Source organism: Terrapene carolina, unplaced genomic scaffold (assembly GCF_002925995.2).
Source record: "Terrapene carolina triunguis isolate 2854851 unplaced genomic scaffold, T_m_triunguis-2.0 Scaffold18, whole genome shotgun sequence".
NCBI lineage: Eukaryota > Metazoa > Chordata > Testudines > Emydidae > Terrapene > Terrapene triunguis.
The window spans coordinates 3,005,537-3,028,374 of NW_020664369.1; the positions used below are offsets into that span (position 1 = coordinate 3,005,537).

At 40.1% G+C, this 22,838-nt stretch overlaps 1 protein-coding gene across 2 annotated transcripts in view; it reads left to right on the forward strand.

The window, feature by feature from the left end:
- LOC113405086 (ecto-NOX disulfide-thiol exchanger 1) overlaps nt 1-22,838 on the forward strand; it is a 487,391-nt gene that overhangs the window by 276,430 nt on the left and 188,123 nt on the right. For both annotated transcript variants that reach the window (XM_026654602.1, XM_026654624.1), the window contains 2 exons: nt 19,313-19,454; nt 19,927-20,064. In XM_026654602.1, coding sequence (XP_026510387.1) covers nt 19,445-19,454; nt 19,927-20,064 — 148 coding nt within the window. In that variant the 5' untranslated portion in view covers nt 19,313-19,444. The remainder of the gene's footprint in view (nt 1-19,312; nt 19,455-19,926; nt 20,065-22,838) is intronic.

The following is a 22,838-nucleotide window of genomic DNA, read 5'->3' on the forward strand; positions in this document are numbered from 1 at the left end:
GCAGAAAATTAGCATTGATTATATATTTTTTAGTAATCTAGGCAATCCTGTCATTCCTATTCTAACCATGAGCAATAATCTCACGAGAAACAGTTCAGAGTCATATACTGCCCTAGATCAATGTACAGATATCTTGTTGATGTTAATGGGAGCTGAGTGCATAGATTTGGTCTGCGTCACTCAAGTTGCTTTATTTAATACTATACAAGAAAAGAATTTAAATTAATCACAGCCCCCCCCTCCAATCAAATGTTGTTATTTCACAAATGGCACCCAAATCCTCACTGGCACTCTGTCCAATCATCTTAATTTTCCATAGTGGTCCTTCCTTCCAAAAATTAATCTCCCTTTAGCCTGTCGTTCAGCTAAGGCTTTGTCTACACTGGAACCTTGAACGACAAAACTTTTGTCGTTCAGAAGTGTAAAAAAACCACACACCCGAACGACAAAAGTTTTGCCGACGAAAAGCGCTGATGTGAACAGCGCTTTGTCAGCAGGAGACCTCTCCTGCCCACAAAGTTACCACCGCTCGTTGGGCTTGGAAGTTTTGTGTCGGTGGAAGCGGCACAACTGTGTCACTAAAAGGTGCCTCGTGTAGACATAGCCTAAGATTTGATCCTCTTCCATTAAGTCAACAGAAAGACTCCCTTTGATTTCAATAGGAGTTGGATCATGTCCCTAAGATCTTCGAGGGACATGAGTAGAAAATTGAGAAGGCAGCACAGAATTATCATGAGGCAAAGAAAATATTTTTTGTTTATGATTTTCGTTTATTTTGTCATATAAGAGGAACAACATGCTAGGCAGAGGCATGGCCTCATTATAAACAGATCTTGCATTGAGCAAATATGTAAGATTCTCTTCAATGTTTAATCACTCATAAAAAACTGCCTCAGATTCTCTTCCACCAGGAACAATATTTCTTTGTCAGCAGTTGCTAAGGTATAATATAACAACAGAATGGGAAAATAAAAGGATTTGTCTTTTGACATTTTGAATTTGGATCTTTTTTCAGCCAACTCTCCAAGTATGCGGCAATTAATGATAGCAGAGAGCAGGCCGTTCTCAGTATAAGACTCACCAGTTTGCACAGGAGGGTCTCAATTAAGTAAGTCAGAATTGCTGTGACATTGATGTTTTTGGAAACCAGTTGCCAGAAACTGACCGCTTTTAGGTTAGTAGTTTCCAGACCTGGTCAGAAAAAAGGTCTGGTATCACATCTTCAGTTGCTTCAGAAAAGACGGTATTAGAAATCCCGTAATGGGTATAGTGTATCTCTTAATTTTGTATGGTGCTCAGACACGATGTTGCACTAAACAGGTAAATGAACAAACTCATAAGGGAAATTCCTAGTGAAAATCCCTTTAAATTGTGCTATCTGTTTAATTTTCTCTCCATTGAGCAGTATCAGATGCCAGAAGTTGAACCATTCTTGTTGCAGGGGAAATCAGTGACACAGAGTCTTGGTATAGTCTAACTTAAACTGGTTTGTTTCATACTGTATTTATATCCTGTTTCTGTAACAGAGGAAGCTAGAGACAGCACACAGACAATCCCCATCTTTCAGGCATCTCAGCCTAAATACCAATGCCCAGTACCCAGGGAGCAACTCTGCCCCAAGAATTGACTCTAGTTAGACAGATGAAAGTAGAGGGCAAACTGCCTTGCACCAAGTTACAGCTCCCCCAAAGAAACACCATCAGAAAATGAAAACCATCACTACATTTCTACCATGACTGAAATCTTGTTTGCACACTGAGGAAAAAAAAAAATACAAGACACTGTATCATTGCTACCTGGTGACCACTTCCATAACTATTATTGTGATTTGTTGTGTGTCAGTGATGTGCTTTGTAATGTGCAAGACAGAAACATGGACAGTCTCTGTTCTCAGGAATTTGTCATCTAAAAGACAAATATAGATAAGACAAGTATAATGAAGATTTTTGCAAAAATCAGTATTTTGTTTTATAATGAATGAATATCAATAATAAATATAATAATGATATTAGTACAAGGTTAAGGTTGCCCAAGTTAGCACTCAGAAGTCAGGAATTGCAAAAGTGAAGGTGGAATGCACATCTCTGACTCTACCTCTTGAGCAGATTTATTAAGATGAAGTCTAATGGTGTTATCACCTATTATTTCCCAGACAATACAATTAGGTGTTCTAGATTTTGATTTTGATTTTTACTAATTTTTGTCATTTGTTTTTGTTACACATTTTTACCAGAAATCAGTTTAAGAAATGAGATAAACACAAAAGTTAAAAACAAACAAACAAATACCCATACAGGCTTTTATAAATGATTTAATTTATTGTTTGTATCCTAGGTTCCCATATTTAACTAAACACACACAAAAATCCCAACCTATTTTACCATAGTGCTGTTATGCATGACTAAGAAATAAACTTTAGATAGAATGAACAGGATGAGATACAAACTGTAATTTACAGCTGACAGAGTGTGAATTTCATTGGAAATCCCTTTAAAAGAAACTTACAATTTCCCCACCTCTCCCAAGTGTTCCTTGAAAAATTATGATCACTGCCTTTTTTGTTGTTGGTTACATTGAAAACTGCATTCTCGCAATATAATACAGTGCAAGTTGTTTTACAGGTGAAGATCAGGGGGCCATTGAGTTAGGCACAATACATACAGACAGTATATTATCTCTAGTAGGGCTGTCGAGCAATTAAAAAAATTAATTGTGATTAATCGCACTGTCAAACAACAACAGAATACCATTTATTTTAAATATTTTTGGATGTTTTCTACATTTTCAAATATATTAATTTCAATTACAACACAGAATACAAAGTTTAGAGTGCTCACTTTATATTTATTTTTGATTAGAAATATTTGCACTGTAAAAAACAAAAAAAAATGTATTTTTCAATTCACCTCATATAAGTACTGTAGTGCAATCTCTTTACCATGAAAGTTGAACTTACAAACATAGAATTACGTACAAAAAAACTGCATTAAAAAATAAAACAGTGTAAAACTTTAGAGCCTACAAGTCCACGCAATCCTACTTCTTGGTCAGCCAATCACTCAGACCAACAACGTTGGTTACAATTTGCAGGAGATAATGCTGCCTGCTTCTTGTTTACAATATCACCTGAAAGTGAGAACAGGAGTTCGCATGGCACTGTTGTAACTGGCATTGTAAGATATTTACGTGCCAGATGTGTTAAAGATTCATATGTCCCTTCATGCTTCAATCACCATTCCAGAGGACATGCGTCCATGCTGATGATGGGTTCTGCTTGATAACGATCCAAAGCAGAGCTGACTGACGCATGTTTATTTTCATCATCTGAGTCAGATGCCACCAGCAGAAGGTTAATTTTCTTTTTTGGTGGTTTGGGTTCTGCAGTTTCCGCATCAGAGTGTTGCTCTTTTAAGACTTCTAAAAGCATGCTCCACTCCTCGTCCCTCTCAGATTTTGGACAGCACTTCAGATTCTTAAACTTTGGGTCGAGTGCTGTAGCAATTTTTAGAAATCTCACATCGGTACCATCTTTGCATTTTGTCAAATCTGCTGTGAAAGTGTTCTTAAAACGAACATGTGCTGGGTCATCATCCGAGACTGCTATAACATGAAATATAAGGCAGAATGCAGGTAAAACAGACCAGGAGACATACAATTCTCCCCCCAAGGAGCACAGTCACAAATTTAATTACCGCATTATTTTTTTAACGAGCATCATCAGCATGGAAGCATGTCCTCTGGAATGGTGGCCGAAGCATGAAGGGGCATGTGAATGTTTAGCATATCTGACATGTAAATACCTTTCAATGCCGGCTACAACAGTGCCATGCGAACACTTGTTCTCACTTTCAGGTGACATTGTAAATGAAAAGCAGGCAGCATTATCTCCCATCAATATAAACAAACCTGTTTGTCTTAGCGATTGGCAGAATAAGAAGTAGGACTGAGTGGACTTGTAGGCTCTAAAGTGTTACACTGTTTTGTTTTTGAGTGCAGTTATGTAACCAAAAAAAAATCTGCATTTGTAAGTTACACTTTCACAATAGATTGCCCTTCAGTACTTGTATGAAATGAATTTAAAAATACTATTTCTTTTGTTTATCATTTTTACAGTGCATATATTTGTAATAAAAAATAATAATATAAAGTGAGCACTGTACACTTTGTATTCTGTGTTGTAATTGAAATCAATATTGAAAATGTAGAAAAACATCCAAAAAGATTTAATACATTTCAATTGGTATTCTCTTGTTATAAGTGCGATTCATCGTGATTCATTGTTTTGAGTTAATCACATGAGTTAACTGCGATTAATTGACAGCCCTAATCTCTAGACAAGACTGACAAACAGTGGGAGAAAGAAAGAATTATCCCATTTTTTCTGATTGGGGAACTGAAGTACAGAGATTAAATGACTTGCTCAAGTTCACTCAGGAATTTTAAGGCAGAGCTGGGAATAGAACCCAAATCTCTGGACTGGGTTTTAGTCCATGGCCTTATGCACAAGAGCAGCCATCCACTTCATAGTGAAGAAGAATGGAAGTCCATTATTGGTTTCATGCAAATAGCAGTTCCAGCTAGCACAGAAGATGTTCAGCGACGGCAAAAGCCTAGTATGTCATCAAGTCTTTCCCGCTCCAAGAAACATTGACACGGTAATAAATGTGGACTGTCCAAACCACTCTACTTGCTGCTGTTCCATTTTCACTTTCCTTGATCCAAAGCTCTGTCTCAGAATAGTCCTCTGCTGGAGGTCAAGAGGAGGGCCAGTGAGCTACGTGAATTTGGGGAAAACAGCTACACCGCACAGTTTCCTTCCTAGTTGCATCATTTATGTCATATGCATATTCATAGACTGAAGTCAGAATTTGGTCCCAGAAGAGCACTGGTAAAGAAGTTTATTAGATGACAATATAAATTAACAAGTCAAAAGCTATGAAAGTTACCATATTCGTAGCTACAGGCCAAATGCTTTATTCATAATGTTGTAGTGGCATCATTAACAGTATGTTTGTTTAAAAAGTAACTAATATACTGTTTGTGACCCTCATAATACATGTGTTAAGCAAAGTGTGCTGCTGGTTTACACTGGTTACATTCTGCTTTGTTTTCTTCCAGGCAGATTTCCATTGATTTTTATTGCCATACCAAATGCTGTTTATGAATATGGGTAACTAATTGACCAAGGTTTCTCACAGTTACTTCTAGACTGGCCGTTCACCCTTCCCAAGTAATGGTTCTCAGGAAGCTTTTGGCCTCACTGTTGATTCCAGGTTTTTCTGGTTTATCGTAAAGACTGGAAATACTGGATTACAGGAAAGGAAATAAATAATTTGTGTTGTTATTACAAAACATTTATATAGCGCAGTAAATTTACACTGTACTTTACTAAAATAGAGACAGACACATTCCCTGCCCTGAAGAACTTATAGCTCAAATAAGACGAACAAATATGCAAGACAGCACTTCGGGAAAGGGAGAGAATTATCAGTGAAGGGAAGGAGGGTGGATTGCTTGAAGGGAAGGGTGTTGTTGTTTCACTAAGGTTTTCTATATTACAATAGTGTCATTTGGAATACAATTCCAAATGAGACTGAGGACCTGTTGTGCCGGGGTGCTGTACAAACACATTGTGAGAGGCCATCCTTCCCCAACAAGTCTAACTAGTTGAGACAGACAAAGGACAGAAGAGAAGACAGAGACACACAGAGGCGAAACTTGCCCAGGTTTGGACAGCAGGTCTGTGCTAGAGCTGTGATCAGACTCCTTATCCAGTGTGCTGTCTGGTGGAGATATCTGGATGAGAGAGGGGCGTGTGGCAGATTAGGACAGGGAAAGTGCCTCAGATGTGAACTCAGGAAGCCAAGAGTGTACAAAAAAGAAAACTGGAAAAATAAGTTGAGAGGGATGGGAGGCAGGCAGGGAAGGGGTGAGATGGGGAGTAGGGAATATAAAATTGGTGAAATTATGTAAGTCCTTATAGGTGACGACAAGGATCCTGAATGAGATGTGACAAGAGTCAATGGATGGATTCACAGAGAGGGTGGCATAGCTGAGTGGAAGAGACTCAGAGCTTTTCTTTTAATGGGTTTTATCACTAGAAACCTTGACTTTAAAAACATCTCCCAGCGTCTCTCTTAGCAGGCTTTGTACAGCGAATACGTGATGCTGTCACATAAAGTTTGCATTGCTATGAGTCTGGGATGGCTGCACTGGCTCAGTGACAAAGGCACAAATGAGTTATGCAGATTGTCCCAAATTAGAACCAAAATAATATCACATGAAACCACCATGTACTTCTGTGTATGCCACAGATTTTATAGAAAAAAAAAGGATTTTAGAAATTTTAAAAGAATTTGATTGGCATTTTTTAGTTCAAACCCCTCTGTCTGTAAAGCCAGGATGCCTTAGATCTGGGCGTTCAATTATACAGGACTTGGAGGCAGAGAGAAATGATAATGAATACATTTTAGAAACCCCTAAAAATTACTTAAATTAGCTTCTCTATACATAATGTTGCTATGTGAAGCTCAGCTATCGCCTTATCTTCCAGGGCTAGAAGCAAGTGCTGTGTGTTTACAACTGGAATCTCTCCTTTTCAGTTATGTTAAAACTCCTGTTTCTAGCCCCGAAGGGTTGTGAGATACTGGATTATAAATTTGTCACAGGTGCAGGAGTGACTATGGGCAGTTACGCATCAGTCCAGTTTAATTTTTTAGGTGTTGGGTGTGTGAGGATTTCACGCTGCATCAAGATGGGAATGGCGGAAACGTTCTGTGGTAGGTCACATTTTAAAAAAAACAGAGTCTGAAGCTTTTTTTAAATAGCTGTGGTAAGAATGGATTAATGGACAGACTGTGGTATGGTGAGCGAAGGCACATGATAAATGCAATTTATTACATAGGGATGCCCACAACTATATATATAGAGAGAGAAAATATCTGATGGTTTTTGTATTATATGGCATTGGTGAAGAGTCTAAACTCATCTTATCAGTATAATTCAGTCTTCCAAAGGAAGTGGTGAAAGCCCTGTTGCTTGAGACATCCCAAGCCAAACTGGAAATGTACTGGCTATAGGGAACATTGCCCTAGATCATCCCCTCCAGCAGAAAGCCCTGTGAGAAGCGGCTATGGTGAGGAAATCTCCATGAGGTTCCCTTCATAGTGATCCCTCTCCCCCATATTATCCTGCCAGGTCAGCGCAGTTGACCTCTTCCCACAATCCTGGTAGATTCCCAAGAAGCCAGGGCAATCCATTTGGAGGCCCTTGATCTCCAAACTGCTGGTATCACCACCATTGCTCCCACAGCAATGGAACCAGGCTACCTGGGCCTCCCCTTGAGCACCTTGTTCCCTAGATTACTTCTGCACCTTGCAAGCAGTGGTCTATGCAGTAAGGATAATACAGTCCTGGGCTGTATTTTTTTTCTAACTAATTTCTATCAGGTTGTGGAGCGGCCTCCTCAGGGCCTAGAGGTGGGAGGAAGGTATCTTGATGGCAGCTGAGCCGCCTTTCCATTTAAAAAAGGGAGACATGCATCTGGAGGCTCCAGTCTTTGGGAGAACAATCTGGCCAAGTGGCAATGGACTAGACTAGATGACCTGCTAGGCTTTTTCTTTTTAATATTTCTATGGCTTTTATTATTTCTTAAGTTTCTTATACCTATTTTCTCACTTACTTTCTTATTTGCGAGTGAGAGTATTCATGTAAGAAAGATTTTTTTCCCCAGCATGCCTCTGGTATAGAAGCCTCCAGTCCTACACAATACAGTCATTTTGGTTACCATATTTTATTTTCCCACTGTAAGACAGGGTGCTCTATGTGCTTCCTTTATTGTTTGAAATATTTATTTGAGGAATGTCATATTTGTAAAAAAAGCATTTTGAGGACCTTGGGTGAAAAGCAGCACTATATTTTTTAAATATTATCATTATAATTTGATTAGAAAATTTCAGAAGCCTCAAATATATATGTATTTACATCTGTAAAGCTTAAAAAACTGCAATATGAAATGGTGAAATGGTATAATCTATTCTGTAAGCATTCTTTCTCTGAAATGGAAGGCAAGCAATTCGCAATTTAAAATCAGCTCCTAGACAAAGTGGAAAAACAGAGGCCATCAATGGCACTTTGTATTTGAGCAATATCCAAATTTGCTTTTATCATTAGTGCACTGCATTGCTAGCTTGCAAACTTGCTTTTTTTCCAGATAATTTTAGTCCTGCATATGCTTTTGTTATCCCTAAGCTGGACTTCTATAATGTCTTCCTTATTGTGTCTCCAGAATCTGTTATTTACAGACTTCAGTGTATTCAGGCTGCAGCTGCTAGGATTCTACAAGAGAACAAGCACATTTGTAACCTGTTAAGACCTTACATTGGTTGCCTGTGAAGTTCTGGCTTTGATTAAAAAAATGTTGCTGGGTTACTTTTAAAACAACATTACAAAGGAACACCTATTTATCTCACAGACGTTTGTTTTATTTTTACATTCCTAAAATCTTCCTGTGTTCTACTTTCTGGAGGAAATCTGGCCTTTGTGTGTGCCAGATATTATCTTCAAAAATTGCTGAGCCAAAACATTTAGAAATGCAGCATCCTGAAGGAGCAATTCTTCCAGACGATGTGTTGTGTGAAAATTGGCTTTGCTAGATTTCAGAGTAAACTGAAAATATGTTGTGACTTTCTCTAAGATGTTGTAGGTCCATTGACATAATTATGATTTGTTGTTTGACTGCAGTGCAATGACTACTTGTGTAAATGCTCATATGCAAGTATGCATATATATATATATATATATATATATACACAAACATACATTGTACATACAAGATGTAAAGTGAAGTGTTGTAATATGATAACTTTCATTTTGTGAGTTTATAGGATTACATAATTTTCTAGTGGCTGAGTCTAGAGTAATAATAGTATCATAATTCATCCCAAATGATTGAAAATCAAAAGAATAATTTCATTTCTCCCCATTTTAATTCTATAAATATACCTCCAGTATTCATTGTGTATATAAGTTCCTATTTCCCGAAGACTTATATTCTTATATACCTGCCAGTTTCAATAACAGATTCTGCTGCACTCAACCTCCAAAAAGTGAATCTCCTTATTGGTTTATAGTTTGAAGACTGGATCTTCCATAATGGGCACAGTTTGGTCAACCAAACCTTGTTGTAAGATCCAGATTTTGAGGTGCTCAGCATCCGTAGCTGGAATCAAATTTTTAAAAGCGTTCAGCTCCTGGCGAGGTGCCTAAAGAAGGGCCAGATTTTCAAAAGTGCTCGGGCCACTCGTTTTGGGGGCCTCCTATGTTTCATATACCCAAGTGTGGAGGAAAAGTGGTAGCAGTTTTTTGGCACAGCAGGATATTGTTCATTTCATTTTAGGCATTTTCAAATCCTTGGAATTTCAGAGCTCAGATGGGTTTGGCGTTTTCAAACTATACAAAAATGCAGAAAATCACCTTCACTTGAAATGCTACACTCATTAAATTCAGAGTAGACGCCAGAGTGGTACAGAAGTCATCTCTGAAATGTTTCTTCTGTATGCTGTAGGCAAGAAGGATGGGATGATAGGGAGAGAGAAAATTCTGTCATGATGTTGGCTGCAGCTGCTAATGCTTTCTCTTTCTCCAAGTTCCTTCCTCCAAAGATGACTAAGTAGATATTTAACACATGTAGTGAGTGGTGTGGTCTAACTTTTTTTTTTAAGCAAACTCTGCAGCTAGGGTTGCCAACTTTCCAATTGCAGAAACCCAAACACCTTGCCCCACCCCTACCCTGAGGCCCCGCACCACCCTTTCTCTGAGGCTTGCCCCCTGTTCACTTCATCCCCCCTCCCTCCATCGCTTGCTCTCCCCAACCCTCAGTCACTTGCTCATTTTCACCAGGCTGGGGCAGGGGGTTGGGATGCGGGAGGGGGTGAGGGCTCTGGCTGGGGGAGTGGGCTCTGAGGTTGGACCGAGGATGAGGGGTTTGGGAGGGGGTGAGGGCTCCAGCTGGGGGTGTGGGCTCTGGGGTGGGGTAGGGGGCCCCAGATGGGGGTGTGGAATGGGGCTAAGTCCTGGGGCAGGGCATTGGGGTGCAGAGGGGGTGCAGGCTCTAGGAGGAAGTTTGGGTGCAGGAGGGGGCTCAGGGCTGGGGATGGAGGTTGGGGCATGGGAGAGGGTTTGGGGTGCAGGCTCCGGCCGGATGACACTTATCTCTGGTGGCTCCCGGAAGCGGCTGGCATGTCCCTCTGCCTTCTAGGCAAAGGGGCGGCCATGGGACTCTGCTGCGTGCTTCTCCCCCCCTCCCCACAGGCACCACCACCGCAGCTCCCATTGGCCATGATTCCCAGCCAATGGGAGCTGCAGAGCTGGTGCTCAGGGCAGGGGCAGCACGCGGAGCCCCCGTGGCCATCCCTCTGCCTAGGAGCCGGACATGCCAGCTGCTTCCGGGAGCCACACGGAGCCAGGTAGGGAGCCTACCAGCCCCGCTGCACTGCCAGCACTGCCAGCTGGACTTTAACGGCCCAGTCAGCAGTGTTGACCGGAGCCCCCAAAGTCCCTTTTCGACCGGGTGTTCCGGTTGAAAACTGGACACCTGGCAACCCTATCTGCAGCTCTACTAATCCGTAAACAAAAGCAGCAGCAGAGGGAGACTAGCTGAAAGTGTGTGGTATGTTGAAAACACCCTGCCCTGTCTGGTAAATGGCCTGTATTTTTGCCTTATCAGGTGGTGCAGTGACTGATCTAATGTCCAATAGCTTATGAATCACAGTGTGAGTAGTCCGTCAGTTCGACGATGACATTTTCATGCTCTCTATTTTGTGGATTCTGGAGTGACTCTGAAGTCCAAGCGTAACGTGCATGCTCGAGAGCAGATTGGGCAGACAGTCATTGGTGAGCGTCTTGGTAGCTATAGCATGGTATGATGCTTTTCCCTTGCAGCTAACAATCGATTATTTCTGTCCTCTTCAAAGGTGTGGAAAGCTGTGAGTGCTGTGTGTTGCCAGGCTGATCACTGATCTATTTAACGCAGCCTTCTCAGATCATTCTTGGTTTTATTGCACCGAAATATATGCTGTTCTTGATGCTGTCCTTGTAGCACTTTCTGGGGCGGCCTTGATTCCGGAGTCCTTGTGCCAATTTTCCATAGAAAAATTTTCTGGGGAGTCAATATTCAGGCATCCTAATGATGTGTCCAACCCAGCATAGTTGGGCTTTTATCATCATGGCCTCGATGCTTATGGCATTTGACTTTTGGAGAATCTCCAGGTTGGTAATTTTGTCCTGCCAATGGATCCCCATAATGGTATGCAGAGATCGCATATGGAAGGCCTCTTGCTGTTTGATATGCCATTTGTATGGTGTCCATGTCGCGCAGCCATAGAGGAGAGATGTGAACACAAAAGCATTATAAAGTTTTATTTTTGTTGAGAGGGGGTATGTTGTGGGATTTCAGGACTTTGTTACATAACTTTCCTAATGACTGAGAAGCTTTCTGTATCCTGTTCGTGATCTCTTTGTCAAGAGATCCATCATGGGAGATGTTGCTGCCGAGATAGATAAAACTGTCAACTTGATTTAGTTGGATTCCACTAATGGATATGCTAGGGGATATGGCACAGAGCGGTGAAGATGATTGGTGCAACACCACAGTTTTCTCCAGGTTGATTGTGAGGCCAAACAATTTTGATGCTTCAGCGAAGCAATCTACAATGCACTGGAGATCTCCCTCTGTATGTGCTAGGAGGGCACAATCATCTGCAAAGAGTGCTTCTCTCAGTAGTAGTTCTGTTACTTCTATTTTTGCTTTAAGCCTTGTAAGATTGTGACTGAGCCGTCGTGTCTGTATCTGATGTATATGCCTCTGTTGAGCCCATCTGTAGCATGGTTGAGAAGTTGGGTGAAGAAGAGCTTGAACAGTACAGGGACAAGGACACAGCCTTGTTTGACTCCATTTGAAATGGGAAAGGAGTCAGTGAGATCTCCATTAAAAAGTACCTGACCTTGCATCCCCTCATGAAATAAATGAATGATCTTTACCAGTTTTGGTTGGCAACCAAGTTTGCTGAGGATCATCCATAATCCTTCTCTATTGACTATATCAAATGCTTATGACAGATCGATGAAAACACTGAACAGATTCATGTTTTGTTCGATAAATTTTTCTTGTATTTACCTGATACTGTAAATCATGTCTATGGTACTATGACCAGGTCTGAATCCGCACTGAGTCTCAGGTAGATTGGCTTCTGAGACAGATGAAATCAGTCAGTTCAGGAGGACACGAGCAAAGATTTTCCCAGCGACAGATAAGAGAGATACCCCACGGTAGTTATCACAGACCATTTTTCTGCCTTTATTTTTAAATAAAGGAATAATTGTGGCATCTTTGAAATCTTGTGGCATTTCTTCACTGTCCCAGATGTCAGTAAGGATCTTCTGGAGTGTTGTTATCACTTTTGGACCCACAGATTTATATATTTCTGCCAGTATTCTATCTCTGCCTGAGGACTTTCCTGAGCTCATCAAACTGATTGCCTTTTCTATTTCTTCAAGTGAGGGTGTTGAGTCAAGGTGGTGCTGAATAGGCTTTTGAGGTATCAGACTAATAACACTTGTTTCAATTGAAGATGGGCTGTTCAGTAGTTGGTTGAAATGTTCAACCCATCTCTGTTCCATGCTATGTTTGTCTTTGATGACTGTCCTGCCATCAGCCATCATGAGCGAACCTGTGCCCACCTTTGAACATCCATAGACTACCGTCAAGGAATCAAAGAATTTCTTTGTTTCATTTGTTTCTGCATACATTTGAGTATCTTCTGCTACCTTCTCCCACCATTTATCTTGTATCAAGCGTAGTTGTCTTTGTGCCTTGCTTTGCAGGTGTTTAAATCTGTCTCTTTTTGAGGAGACTGACTATAATTTTGCCAGATTTGGAAAGCCTCACTTTTTTCTTTCAAAAGTACTGTGATTTCCTCATCATTTTCATCAAACCTGTCACGGTGAGCCCTTTTCTTCCATCCAAGGATGTCAGTTGCAGTTTTTTGTACTGTCTCTCTAAATTCCTCCCATGCGACAGGGGTATCATGAAGGTTGGTTTCTAGTGCACTTTGTAGCTTGTCTTGATATGGTGCATGATTTAGTTTAACAATACCAGGGGATGTCTTGATTGGTTTTGGGCATTTCAATGTGTGGGTACAATGTGTAGATTCAGTATTGACCTAATCATTCTATGATCCATCCAACATTCTGCTCCACGCATGGCTCTGGTGATCCTGACATCCCTTACGTCACATTGTCGGACAATGATGTAATCTATTAGCTGCCATTGTTTGGATCTGGGGTGCATCCATGTAGTTTTACATTTGTCTGCCTGTCTGAAGATGGTATTTGTAATTGTCAGGCTATGTTCTGCACACTTGCTTAGGAGTAGAACACCATTTTCATTCATTTTTCCAATGCCATGTTTCCCAACGACACCTTGTCAGTTGTAGTTATCTTTACCTACTCTTGCATTGAAATTTCCTAGGATGATTAGTTTGTCGCTTTGTGGTGTTGACTTGATGAGAGAGTTGAGATCAGAGTAGACCTGTTCCTTAGCATCGTCAGGGCTTGTTACGGTGGGCTGGGCGCATATGCACTGATGATGGTAGCAAGTCATGACTTATTTAGTTGTAACCGGAGTTTCATGAGTCTTTCGTTAATGCCTATTGGAAAGTCTTCAAGACATTGCAAGAGTTTTGGTCTTAATGGCAATTCCCACTCCAAGGATTCTATCTTTGTGTGGTTCTTTTCTCTTCTTCTTTCAAATCAAGAGGTATCGTCTTTGTCTATCATAGTCCTGATGTTCCAAGCAGCACTCTTCAGTGCTTTTTTAGTTATCTTTGGTTTTCGACCACATTGAGGATGATCTACCAGCTGTGGTAAACTGGCCAGATTTAATTTGGGCAGGCAATGTTTGAGGCACCATTTCTAGTCCCTTCCCTTACAAAGGGAGAGCAGTGCAATCCTAAAAAGGGATGCTCTGTCACCTGGGTTGTTGCCGAGCTTCCTGCTGCCCTTTGGTCAGGGATGGGCGACCAATGTCCCAGGCCACCTGTGTGCAGGCTTGTGGCTACGAATGCCAGTAATCATCTTCACCTGGCACTCCCCCATCGCCACAGGACTTTTGAAGAGAAATGTGCATGAATGACGTGTGTGTGAAGTTGATTTAAAGAGTCGTTGCACTGGGACAGTCCCATTCTCTTGGCTGCTGAAGCTTGGCCCAGTGGCACAAAGACTGTTACAACTGGAGGCTCCTTTAGCTGCAGTGGATAGCCATGACTCCTGTAGTGCCCCATCATGCCTTTCGCCTTCCACAATACATCGCTGCACTGCTTTTCAAGCCCTTGGAACAACATATGGTCTCTTTCGCCTTGGCTACCATAACCATCTTCGTATGCTTGGGAGGGCAATCCCTAAATCACTATCAGTTTCCACACTTCTGGTTACCCTCACATGGTTTAGCCTGCCTGCCGAGGCGGTTTACCGGGATGTGACCACTGTCGCATACTTACAGCTACTTGGAGCTTCACGTGAGAGCTGGGTGTACAGTGAGGACCAGAGAGGAAAAGAACCACTCAAGGAGTCCAGCAGTTCGGATCACTCAAAGGTACTACCTATCCCATACACCCCTATGAATCACAGTGGATGGACACAAATGCTATAGACCTTTGGAGAGGTGGGAAATCCAGCTAGATCTGGTGGCTCATGAGATATCAAACCTTTAAAAGAATCACATCATTCTGTGCACCCTCATGCCTTTTAATCCCACCTGATTATAGTGGCCACTGTCTTTAGAACCCTTAGGCCTGGTCCACACTAACCCCCCACTTCGAACTAAGGTACGCAAATTCAGCTACGTTAATAACGTAGCTGAATTCGAAGTACCTTAGTTCGAACTTACCGTGGGTCCAGACGCAGCAGGCAGGCTCCCCCGTCGATGCCCCATACTCCTCTCGCCGAGCTGGAGTACCGGCGTCGACGGCGAGCACTTCCGGGATCGATCCCAGAAGATCGATTGCTTACGGCCGGACCAGGAAGTAAGTGTAGACCTGCCCTTAATCAGCATCAGTGATGTTTATTATCTGAAAGCTTGTAATCCTCATTTTCAGAAAGCTGATATCATCAATCCCCTCCTTGAGGCATGTAGTGATCACAGAAATTACAGAGAGGTAAAGGGACTTGCCCGAAGTCACATAGGAGGTCAGCGGCAGAGGGTGGAATAGAACCTTCTCTTGACTACCCAGTCCAATCCTCACTGCCTCTGAAATTGCTGACTTCTTTGGCTGACCATTTTACCTGGGCATTCTGCTAGCAGTTTTGACAGTAGGGAGTTTAATTTTCTTTTGTCATATTGCAATTCAATTGTCTGGGGTGTTATGGATATCTAAAGGGTAGGGTTTTAACTTAGCAATCTGCTGTGTTATTGAATTAGTTTTATGTTGTGTTAATCTCTTTGTCTCATGGCATTCATTGCCTGTGATAATTGATGCACAATATATAACCAAGTTCTGTATTCACTTGGGTAACTGCATTTAATTGCCTGGTATAAAATATGCGTACTAAGTACAATCTGCTATGACTGAGAAGCTCTCATTGGTATGGACTTGTCGGCGCTTTATCTTCCTGACAGCCTGTCTGAGGAAAGTCTAAAAGTCTCCCACAGCCCACCATGTAAGGATGAAGAATGGATACTTGCTCTGTGACTACGAAAATAGAGATTGCCATAACTGTTCTGTGGTCTTTTCAGAGTTCTCTTTGTGTTTACTGCACTGGGCTTTAAAACTGCGTTAATTGGAAGCTCCATAAAAATAAAATTAAAAAATATACAGAATATACAATGTTCTCCTCTGTATTATTTTTGGGGCTAGATTCAGCTCAGTGGAGATACTCACCTGAGTAAAGTTACTTATGTGCATGAGTGTTTGCAGAACCAGAATGTTTATTTTGTATGCCTTCATGTTACTAATATTTAAAGGAGCATAAATTGGTTTAAAATCATGGGCCAGCTCCTCTGCTGGGGGAAATCAGCCTAGCTCCCCAGGAACTCAATGGAACTATGCCGGTTTACACCAAACTTTTCTTTTACTATTATGATTTGTAAAACTATTTTTTTACAAAACCTAAATGTTGAGACTAAACTGACTGTTGAGCATCTCTGTAAGATTATTTTATGCAATGTCATTTTGCATAATGTTAATACAACGTAAGAACTTTTCTCCCATAAAGATTCTGTATTGAGAAAGAAGGACAGATCAATATCTTGTATTGTACTAGCACTGTTCTCAATGCTCTAGCTACAGTTTTGTCAATGCTGTCATCATCTATCAATTTTTGGGTGAAGTTTCTTTAAGGATTTTTAGAATTAATGGTTTCTAACTCCAGAGTCCACTGTGCTTCTTTTTTGCACCTGTTACCAGTTTTATGTACATCATTTTGCAGAATGTTCAACAAGGAGCTTAGGTGCACAGATTTGTTATTCAGCTCTGTTTCACTGACAAAATAGCCTGCAGCAACTCTTGGTCAGAGGGGATCAGTTCAGCTTCAGGCTTTGGCTCACCTTGTGACTTTTTGTCGTTCACCCCACACTGCAGCTATTTTCTTCTTCTTAGCGTATGTGCAATGTGCCTCAGGTGGCACGTGATCAGGATTCATCACCGAATTTGGACTGCTGGTTGGATCATTAGCTTCCCTGGCCCGGGTACTGACAGGGAGCATGACATGAACGCCCAGCTGGTCAGGGAGAAAGCAAAGTAGCCCAGAGCTACCTTGGAGAACCCATGGGCACTTTAAAACCAGGAGTTCCCCAGATTCATGACCAGAGCTAGTGACACTGTTCAATAAGTGAATCATGAATATTTTCATGAGTTAACACAATGAATTTCCTTTGCTGTTATTTGTGCAATGATATTATTCATTTTCTGCAAGTATTTGGACAACTCATGGTTTATTCAAGAAAATGTTCATAAACCCCCAAAGTTTCAGGCGTTTTAGCATGAGTGGGGATTTGCCACTCATCATTGTCCTGTCACTCATCATTCTACTGTCACTCATCATTCTCCTGTTTAAAATTTCTCTCATCCAGTCCAGAAGCAGAAGCAATACCAAGTGATTTAGCTGACCAGCAGTGCATCCCAATAATACATGGTAAAAGACACTGTCAAAACAAATAGTTTGCAAGCTGCCAATAGGCTGAAATTTGTTTACTTAAAATGTTCAGCATTTGTTTGTGAATAGTAACACTTGTAGAAATTAGGATTGAATTGTGAATGATTCATAAAGAGGAAAGAGGATGTACTGAATGTCAGATAACTTATCAACAGCAAATAATTCGACCAGCTCTAACCTTGAAATCGATGTTAATGGCTCAAAATTTGTAGTCTGAGGTAGATGAAGGAGCTAAATATGGATTTAAGGAGTTGCAGTTTAGGCACCCACTTTTAAACATCTCAGTATGTAGTTTTCTTGATGTAAGTCACCCTCTGTTCAGAGAATCCTGTGACCTCTGGCCAGTGTTTTTGGTAAGTAGTGATTGTACTTAAAATGTCAGTTTTATCATAGCACAATAAAGAAATGACATAGCAAAGTCAAATACTGAAATATAATAAATATTGAGGTTTTAAGTAGACCCAGTGTGTCCCAGAACAAAATCTGTTTTAACTTAGTAAAAGTGGCCATTTGTAAGTTACAACATATTATAAATGTACAATGTTAACTGATTACATTAAGTGATTTTTTTTCACTTGTGTGGCTTTTAAGATGATCACCTTTATATGACATGAGTTGTAATTACAGCTCCATGCCTCTGCATTACCTATGGCAGGGAGGCTATTTGTACAACCGTGTTCACCCTTCTGGCTTATATTATAGTCACATAATATTTGCAGATAAAAGTGTGGGAAGAATTAAGCTAAAATATAGTCTAATCACTTTTATTATGTCTTTTCTAAAGATGAAATATTGAGCTTTACAAACTGGAAACAACACGCTTAACGTCTATTAAGTAATTTTCATAAAGAAAATTGAATGTGTATGACCTGAGCTTCAAACTATTTACCAAAAAGGCACCTAAAATTTTTATTCAAACCCACATTTACACTTATGTATGTTTGGTTGCTTGCATAGACAAAATGTTTATGTAATTAGCCTTTAGCACAAGCAAATGTGAGGTTTGCACATTCAAATTCTCTATATGCATTTTTGGATTCTCTTTTGAAAATCTTATCCTTAAAGCCTCTTTTTGCTTCCAGTGAAATTAATTCCAAAATTTCAGCTGACTTCTGTCATGAAAAACTGGGGACTTAAGGTTTGAACCAGCCAAGCACAATTAAATCAATGGGAATTTTTCCATTGACTTCAATGAGCTTTGGATCAAGCCCTTAGGTCTCTTACACAGCAGTGAGGCAATCATGACAGACTGTAAAGACTCCAAAAAACCCACTGCAGTCTGTTACATAAGTAATGCATGAAAGACCTAAAATAGGCTTAGATATGTGCTTATCTCAAGCAAAATAAATATTTGCTCTCTAAGAATTTGAAGGTGTTGTTATAATCAAAGTTGTCACCTCTCAGCTTGGTTTCATGCTTTATTTTCCTTTTCTTCAAATCCTTTTAACTTTCAGAAATACGCAGACACAATGAGAATCAGAGACAAAAGAATTACCTCTATGTAAAATTCATGTTGCAACAGAAACCCTCACCAAAGCAAAGACATTTCAGATGGAGGCTGATGTGCCCCCTTTGCTTCATATTGGTGTCACTTTGTGGGCTCAGGATATTGTGTTTGTTAAAGAAAGTACCAGTATGTCTTCTTTAACATAGCAAGCCTTTCCTGGTTTGTGTTCCATTCTTAAAATTACTCCTTCATCTGGAAACATATTTAACAGGCAACTGTTTCCTCGAAACTCACAACATCAATTAATTTTTAACTTTTTAAAAAATTCATATGCAGCCCAAGTATGTCCTTTCAATTGATGCTGGCATGCTGAGGTGGCAGTGCAGGTACTGATAAAACCTAATTTGTGAAGGCTTTTCAGCCAGAGGCAAGACATCTGATAGGTTCATACATGGGCACCATTTATTCAGTAAGCAAGAATGCAGGTTAGTTGAAACTCCTTCACTAACACTTGATGAAGGCGTACAACTGAACTGGATTTGGAGATCCAACTGAGAGTAGGTAGGAACTTCATATAGATTTCAGTCAGGGCATGCTGTTTTGAAATTAGACTTTAAAATCAGCTTTTAATATCTGATTAATTGTGTTTTCTTGCAGCACCTAATGAACTGTGTGTGGACTCTGCATTCAGTAACAGACAGATTCTCCCATCGCAAGATGTTATTACTACAGTAGTAGGATACATTCCTATTTGAAGTCAGTCAGCAACAAAAGGAACCAGTTTAAACGATGGCTGCAGGTAAACATCTGCACTATGCAGTGGCCACCAAAAATATTGTTGCTAAAATGATTAGTGATAATTACCTTTTGTTTTCAAATGGAACTTAATAATATTTTTCCTAAGACAAGTCAAATTGGTGTGAGCTCTTTTTATACAGGTGCCTAAATAATGTCACAATTTCTTTAATAAACTACATTTCATGAGAAACATGTCCCTTCTTTGAATATGTGGAAATCTCATGATGTGTATTTCCACAGAAACATTTGCCATTGATTAGGTAGTCTTAAATTATAAGCTCTTTTGAGCAGGACTGTATCTTCTCTCACTGCTATATAGCACCTAGCAATTTTATTGGTGCTCCAAAAAGATGTATCATAATAATAAAATTTAATTATTTTCAGTAAGATTTATTTATGTCTCAAACACTATTTTCTGTTAAAAATTGTGGCATATTGACTTTTAAACTCAGAATTTGTCTCTTTTGCCACAGCCGCTGATGGCTTGGGAAGTACAACTATAGATACCACACAACTTAATATGTCAGTCACTGATCCAACAGCTTGGGCTACCGCTATGAATAACCTCGGGATGGTTCCAGTAGGATTAGCTGGACAACAGCTTGTGACGGGTAAGATTTCTGTTAGAGATTTGTTGCACGTGTCTCTGTATTTTTTCAGTCTTTTTATAAACATCTGGAATCATTGCTGAAGACAGGTATATTTTTATAGTCTCAGAACAATGGTTGTAGGTGCACAACTTCTATGATTAATATTGCATACCATGTATTAGTCTCTTTGTATAATGGGTATGTAATCCATACCGTGTCTTAACCTAGTAGAACAACCAAAATCTTTGGGGAAATTAGAGTTCTAAACCATTGATCTCCAGGCTCTATGCTGGGTCTAGGTTAGGGAGGGGATCAAGAGATGTACTTAGTCTTTGAGAGAGAGCTGATTTTCCTTCCCAGTAGTTTTCCTTGAGGTTTTGCCAAGGAATAGCGTGGGCAGCGGCTGCAACCTCCTGACTGGAGGAAGATGGTTGTGCTGACAAAAGAAAATGCATCTATAAATAGATTCAGAAAAAAAATGTGAATCGCATGCAATTCATATCCACTGGTAGCATTAGCTAACTGAAAGAGAGAAGCAATCCCTTCTTTCTTCTAATTTTTTTGAACACCATAATTAATTTTCAAGGGCTATTATTCTTTGACTTTGTCATTTCATTTACAGCTTGCGAGAGCTCTGTAGTGGATCACTTAATCTTTCTAGCAATAATAAAAATATTATTTTGCCCATTACAAACATTGAAGGTTCAGTCCTGCTCCCATTGAAATCAGTTGATTTCAGTAGGAGCGGGATTGGGTCAAAGTGAATTAAGCTTCACAATACTCCTCTGAGGTACATACAATGGGCCAGATCCACAGCTGATGTAAATCAGTTTAGCACTCTGTAAGAAAGATAGGGTATAAAAACAACCTTAGGTAAGCAACTGCTTAACTGATTATTCATACTGCCTTGCTTAGGGTTCTTTTAATTTTGATTGCTTAACTAAAGAAAAGGACTTGAAAGATTAATTTAGTTTTATAGAGTTTCATTAAATATCCTTATCAACAGGGATTAATAGCACAGAATATAAGAAGGCAAAAATGGTATTGGATTATGATTTGGCTAACATAAACTAGGAAATTTGTCAGTATAACCATATAAACCATGTAGGTTTTCAGAATCAAATTATATAAAGACAATAGAAAATAACACTTTTACTCAATCACTATGTTGGGAAGGTGATTTTTTTTTTAAAAATTTTGGCTAAGGGTACATCTATACTGCAAAAACCAAAACAAAACAACCCCCCTGCGGCAGCAAGTCTCAGAGCCCGGGTCAACTGACTCCAGGTTGCAGAGCTTGTGCTATGGGGCTAAAAAGAGCAGTATAGACGTTTGCACGTGGCATGGAGCCCAAGCCTGACAGCCCCCTCACCCCAACCTCCTCAGGGTTCAGAGCCAGAGCTCCAGCCCAAGCAGGGATGTTTGCACTGCTATTTGCAGCCCCATAGCATGAACCCTGAGTCAACTGAGACTTGCTGCTGCAGTTTGTTTGTTTGTTTTGCAGTGTGGTCAGGTGTCCTTATAAATACACATTTTGATTTTAGTTCTTTTTATTTACTGACTCTTTCAGCATAGACGTATTTCACTAACTCGATAGCACAAACATGTTTGATTGCAAACCTTAGCCTTACTTCTTCACTTTATCACTTAAACTAAAAGAAATCAATATGAACACAGCTCCTTTCTTTTCTAACAGTATTGCCCATGAGGTAAACCCTGTCATTGAAATTTACAATATTTTGCCCAAAGCTGTATCACTTATAGTTGACCTTCTTTTTATACACATTTTAATTATAATATAAGATTCCATCAAGTTCCCTATTTTACAGCTCTATCTGGCACATCATAGGATATCAGTGTTTGATATTAATTTAATCGGTTTTTTTTTAATTCATTCACCGACAGGAAAAAAAGGGGAAGTCTCTTTAGCTGCACTTGCTCTTTTAGAAAAGAAATGTCTTTGAAGAAATCCAGCCATTAGACCTTCGATTTTTCTTCTTGTAGGCCTCCATTCTAGCTTTTCTAAAGGGCCTTGATGCCTGGCAAATCTTAAACTGTAATAACTCATAATTTTGGGGCCTTAGTTACTGCAACTATATCTGCCTCCCAGGGGATTTGTGAAGTTAAATTTTTGGCTATCCTTTCTGAAATTAGGCATTGAATGGAATTTTGCCAATTTATACTAGCTGAGGATCTGGCCCAGAATTACCCATCATATAGATGGGTAAACTAAGACACAGAAAGGTTAGGTTACTAGTCCAGGATCACACAACAAGTCAGTCCAGAGCAGGAAATGTAGCTGGTGTAGATCTTGGGTTGATTCCCAGTCTCCTGCTATAACCATTAGATACACTGTTTTCCCAACTATACAGCTGTACCTTGTCTTAGATTTTTCATCCACTCGGTACATTGGTGTTCAGTTGTGCAGTAAACTAGAGAGTCACACACTTCATTGCTTATGTAGGCCGAACTGTACACCCAATGAGGGAGAGCAACATATTTAGCTGCCGCCTGTTATGCATAGGCAATGGGTGGTGTGGAGATTTCTCTGCCTGTGGTACCAAATGAACATTCTATGGGCCTGATTTTCCATTGAAGGCTTTTCCAGTTTTCCAATTTTCACCAAAAGCAATAGGGTTCTGCCTGTTGTTGCCTAGAACAGTCTCTAAAAAAAATTGAATTGATCAGATGTGTTGTTCAAAAGCTATTGTGTCGCAGACAGAAATGCCATTAGGTTGACTATAGGGCTTTGCTTCGCTTGACCTATAAATATGTGCCCCCTAGAAACAAACTAG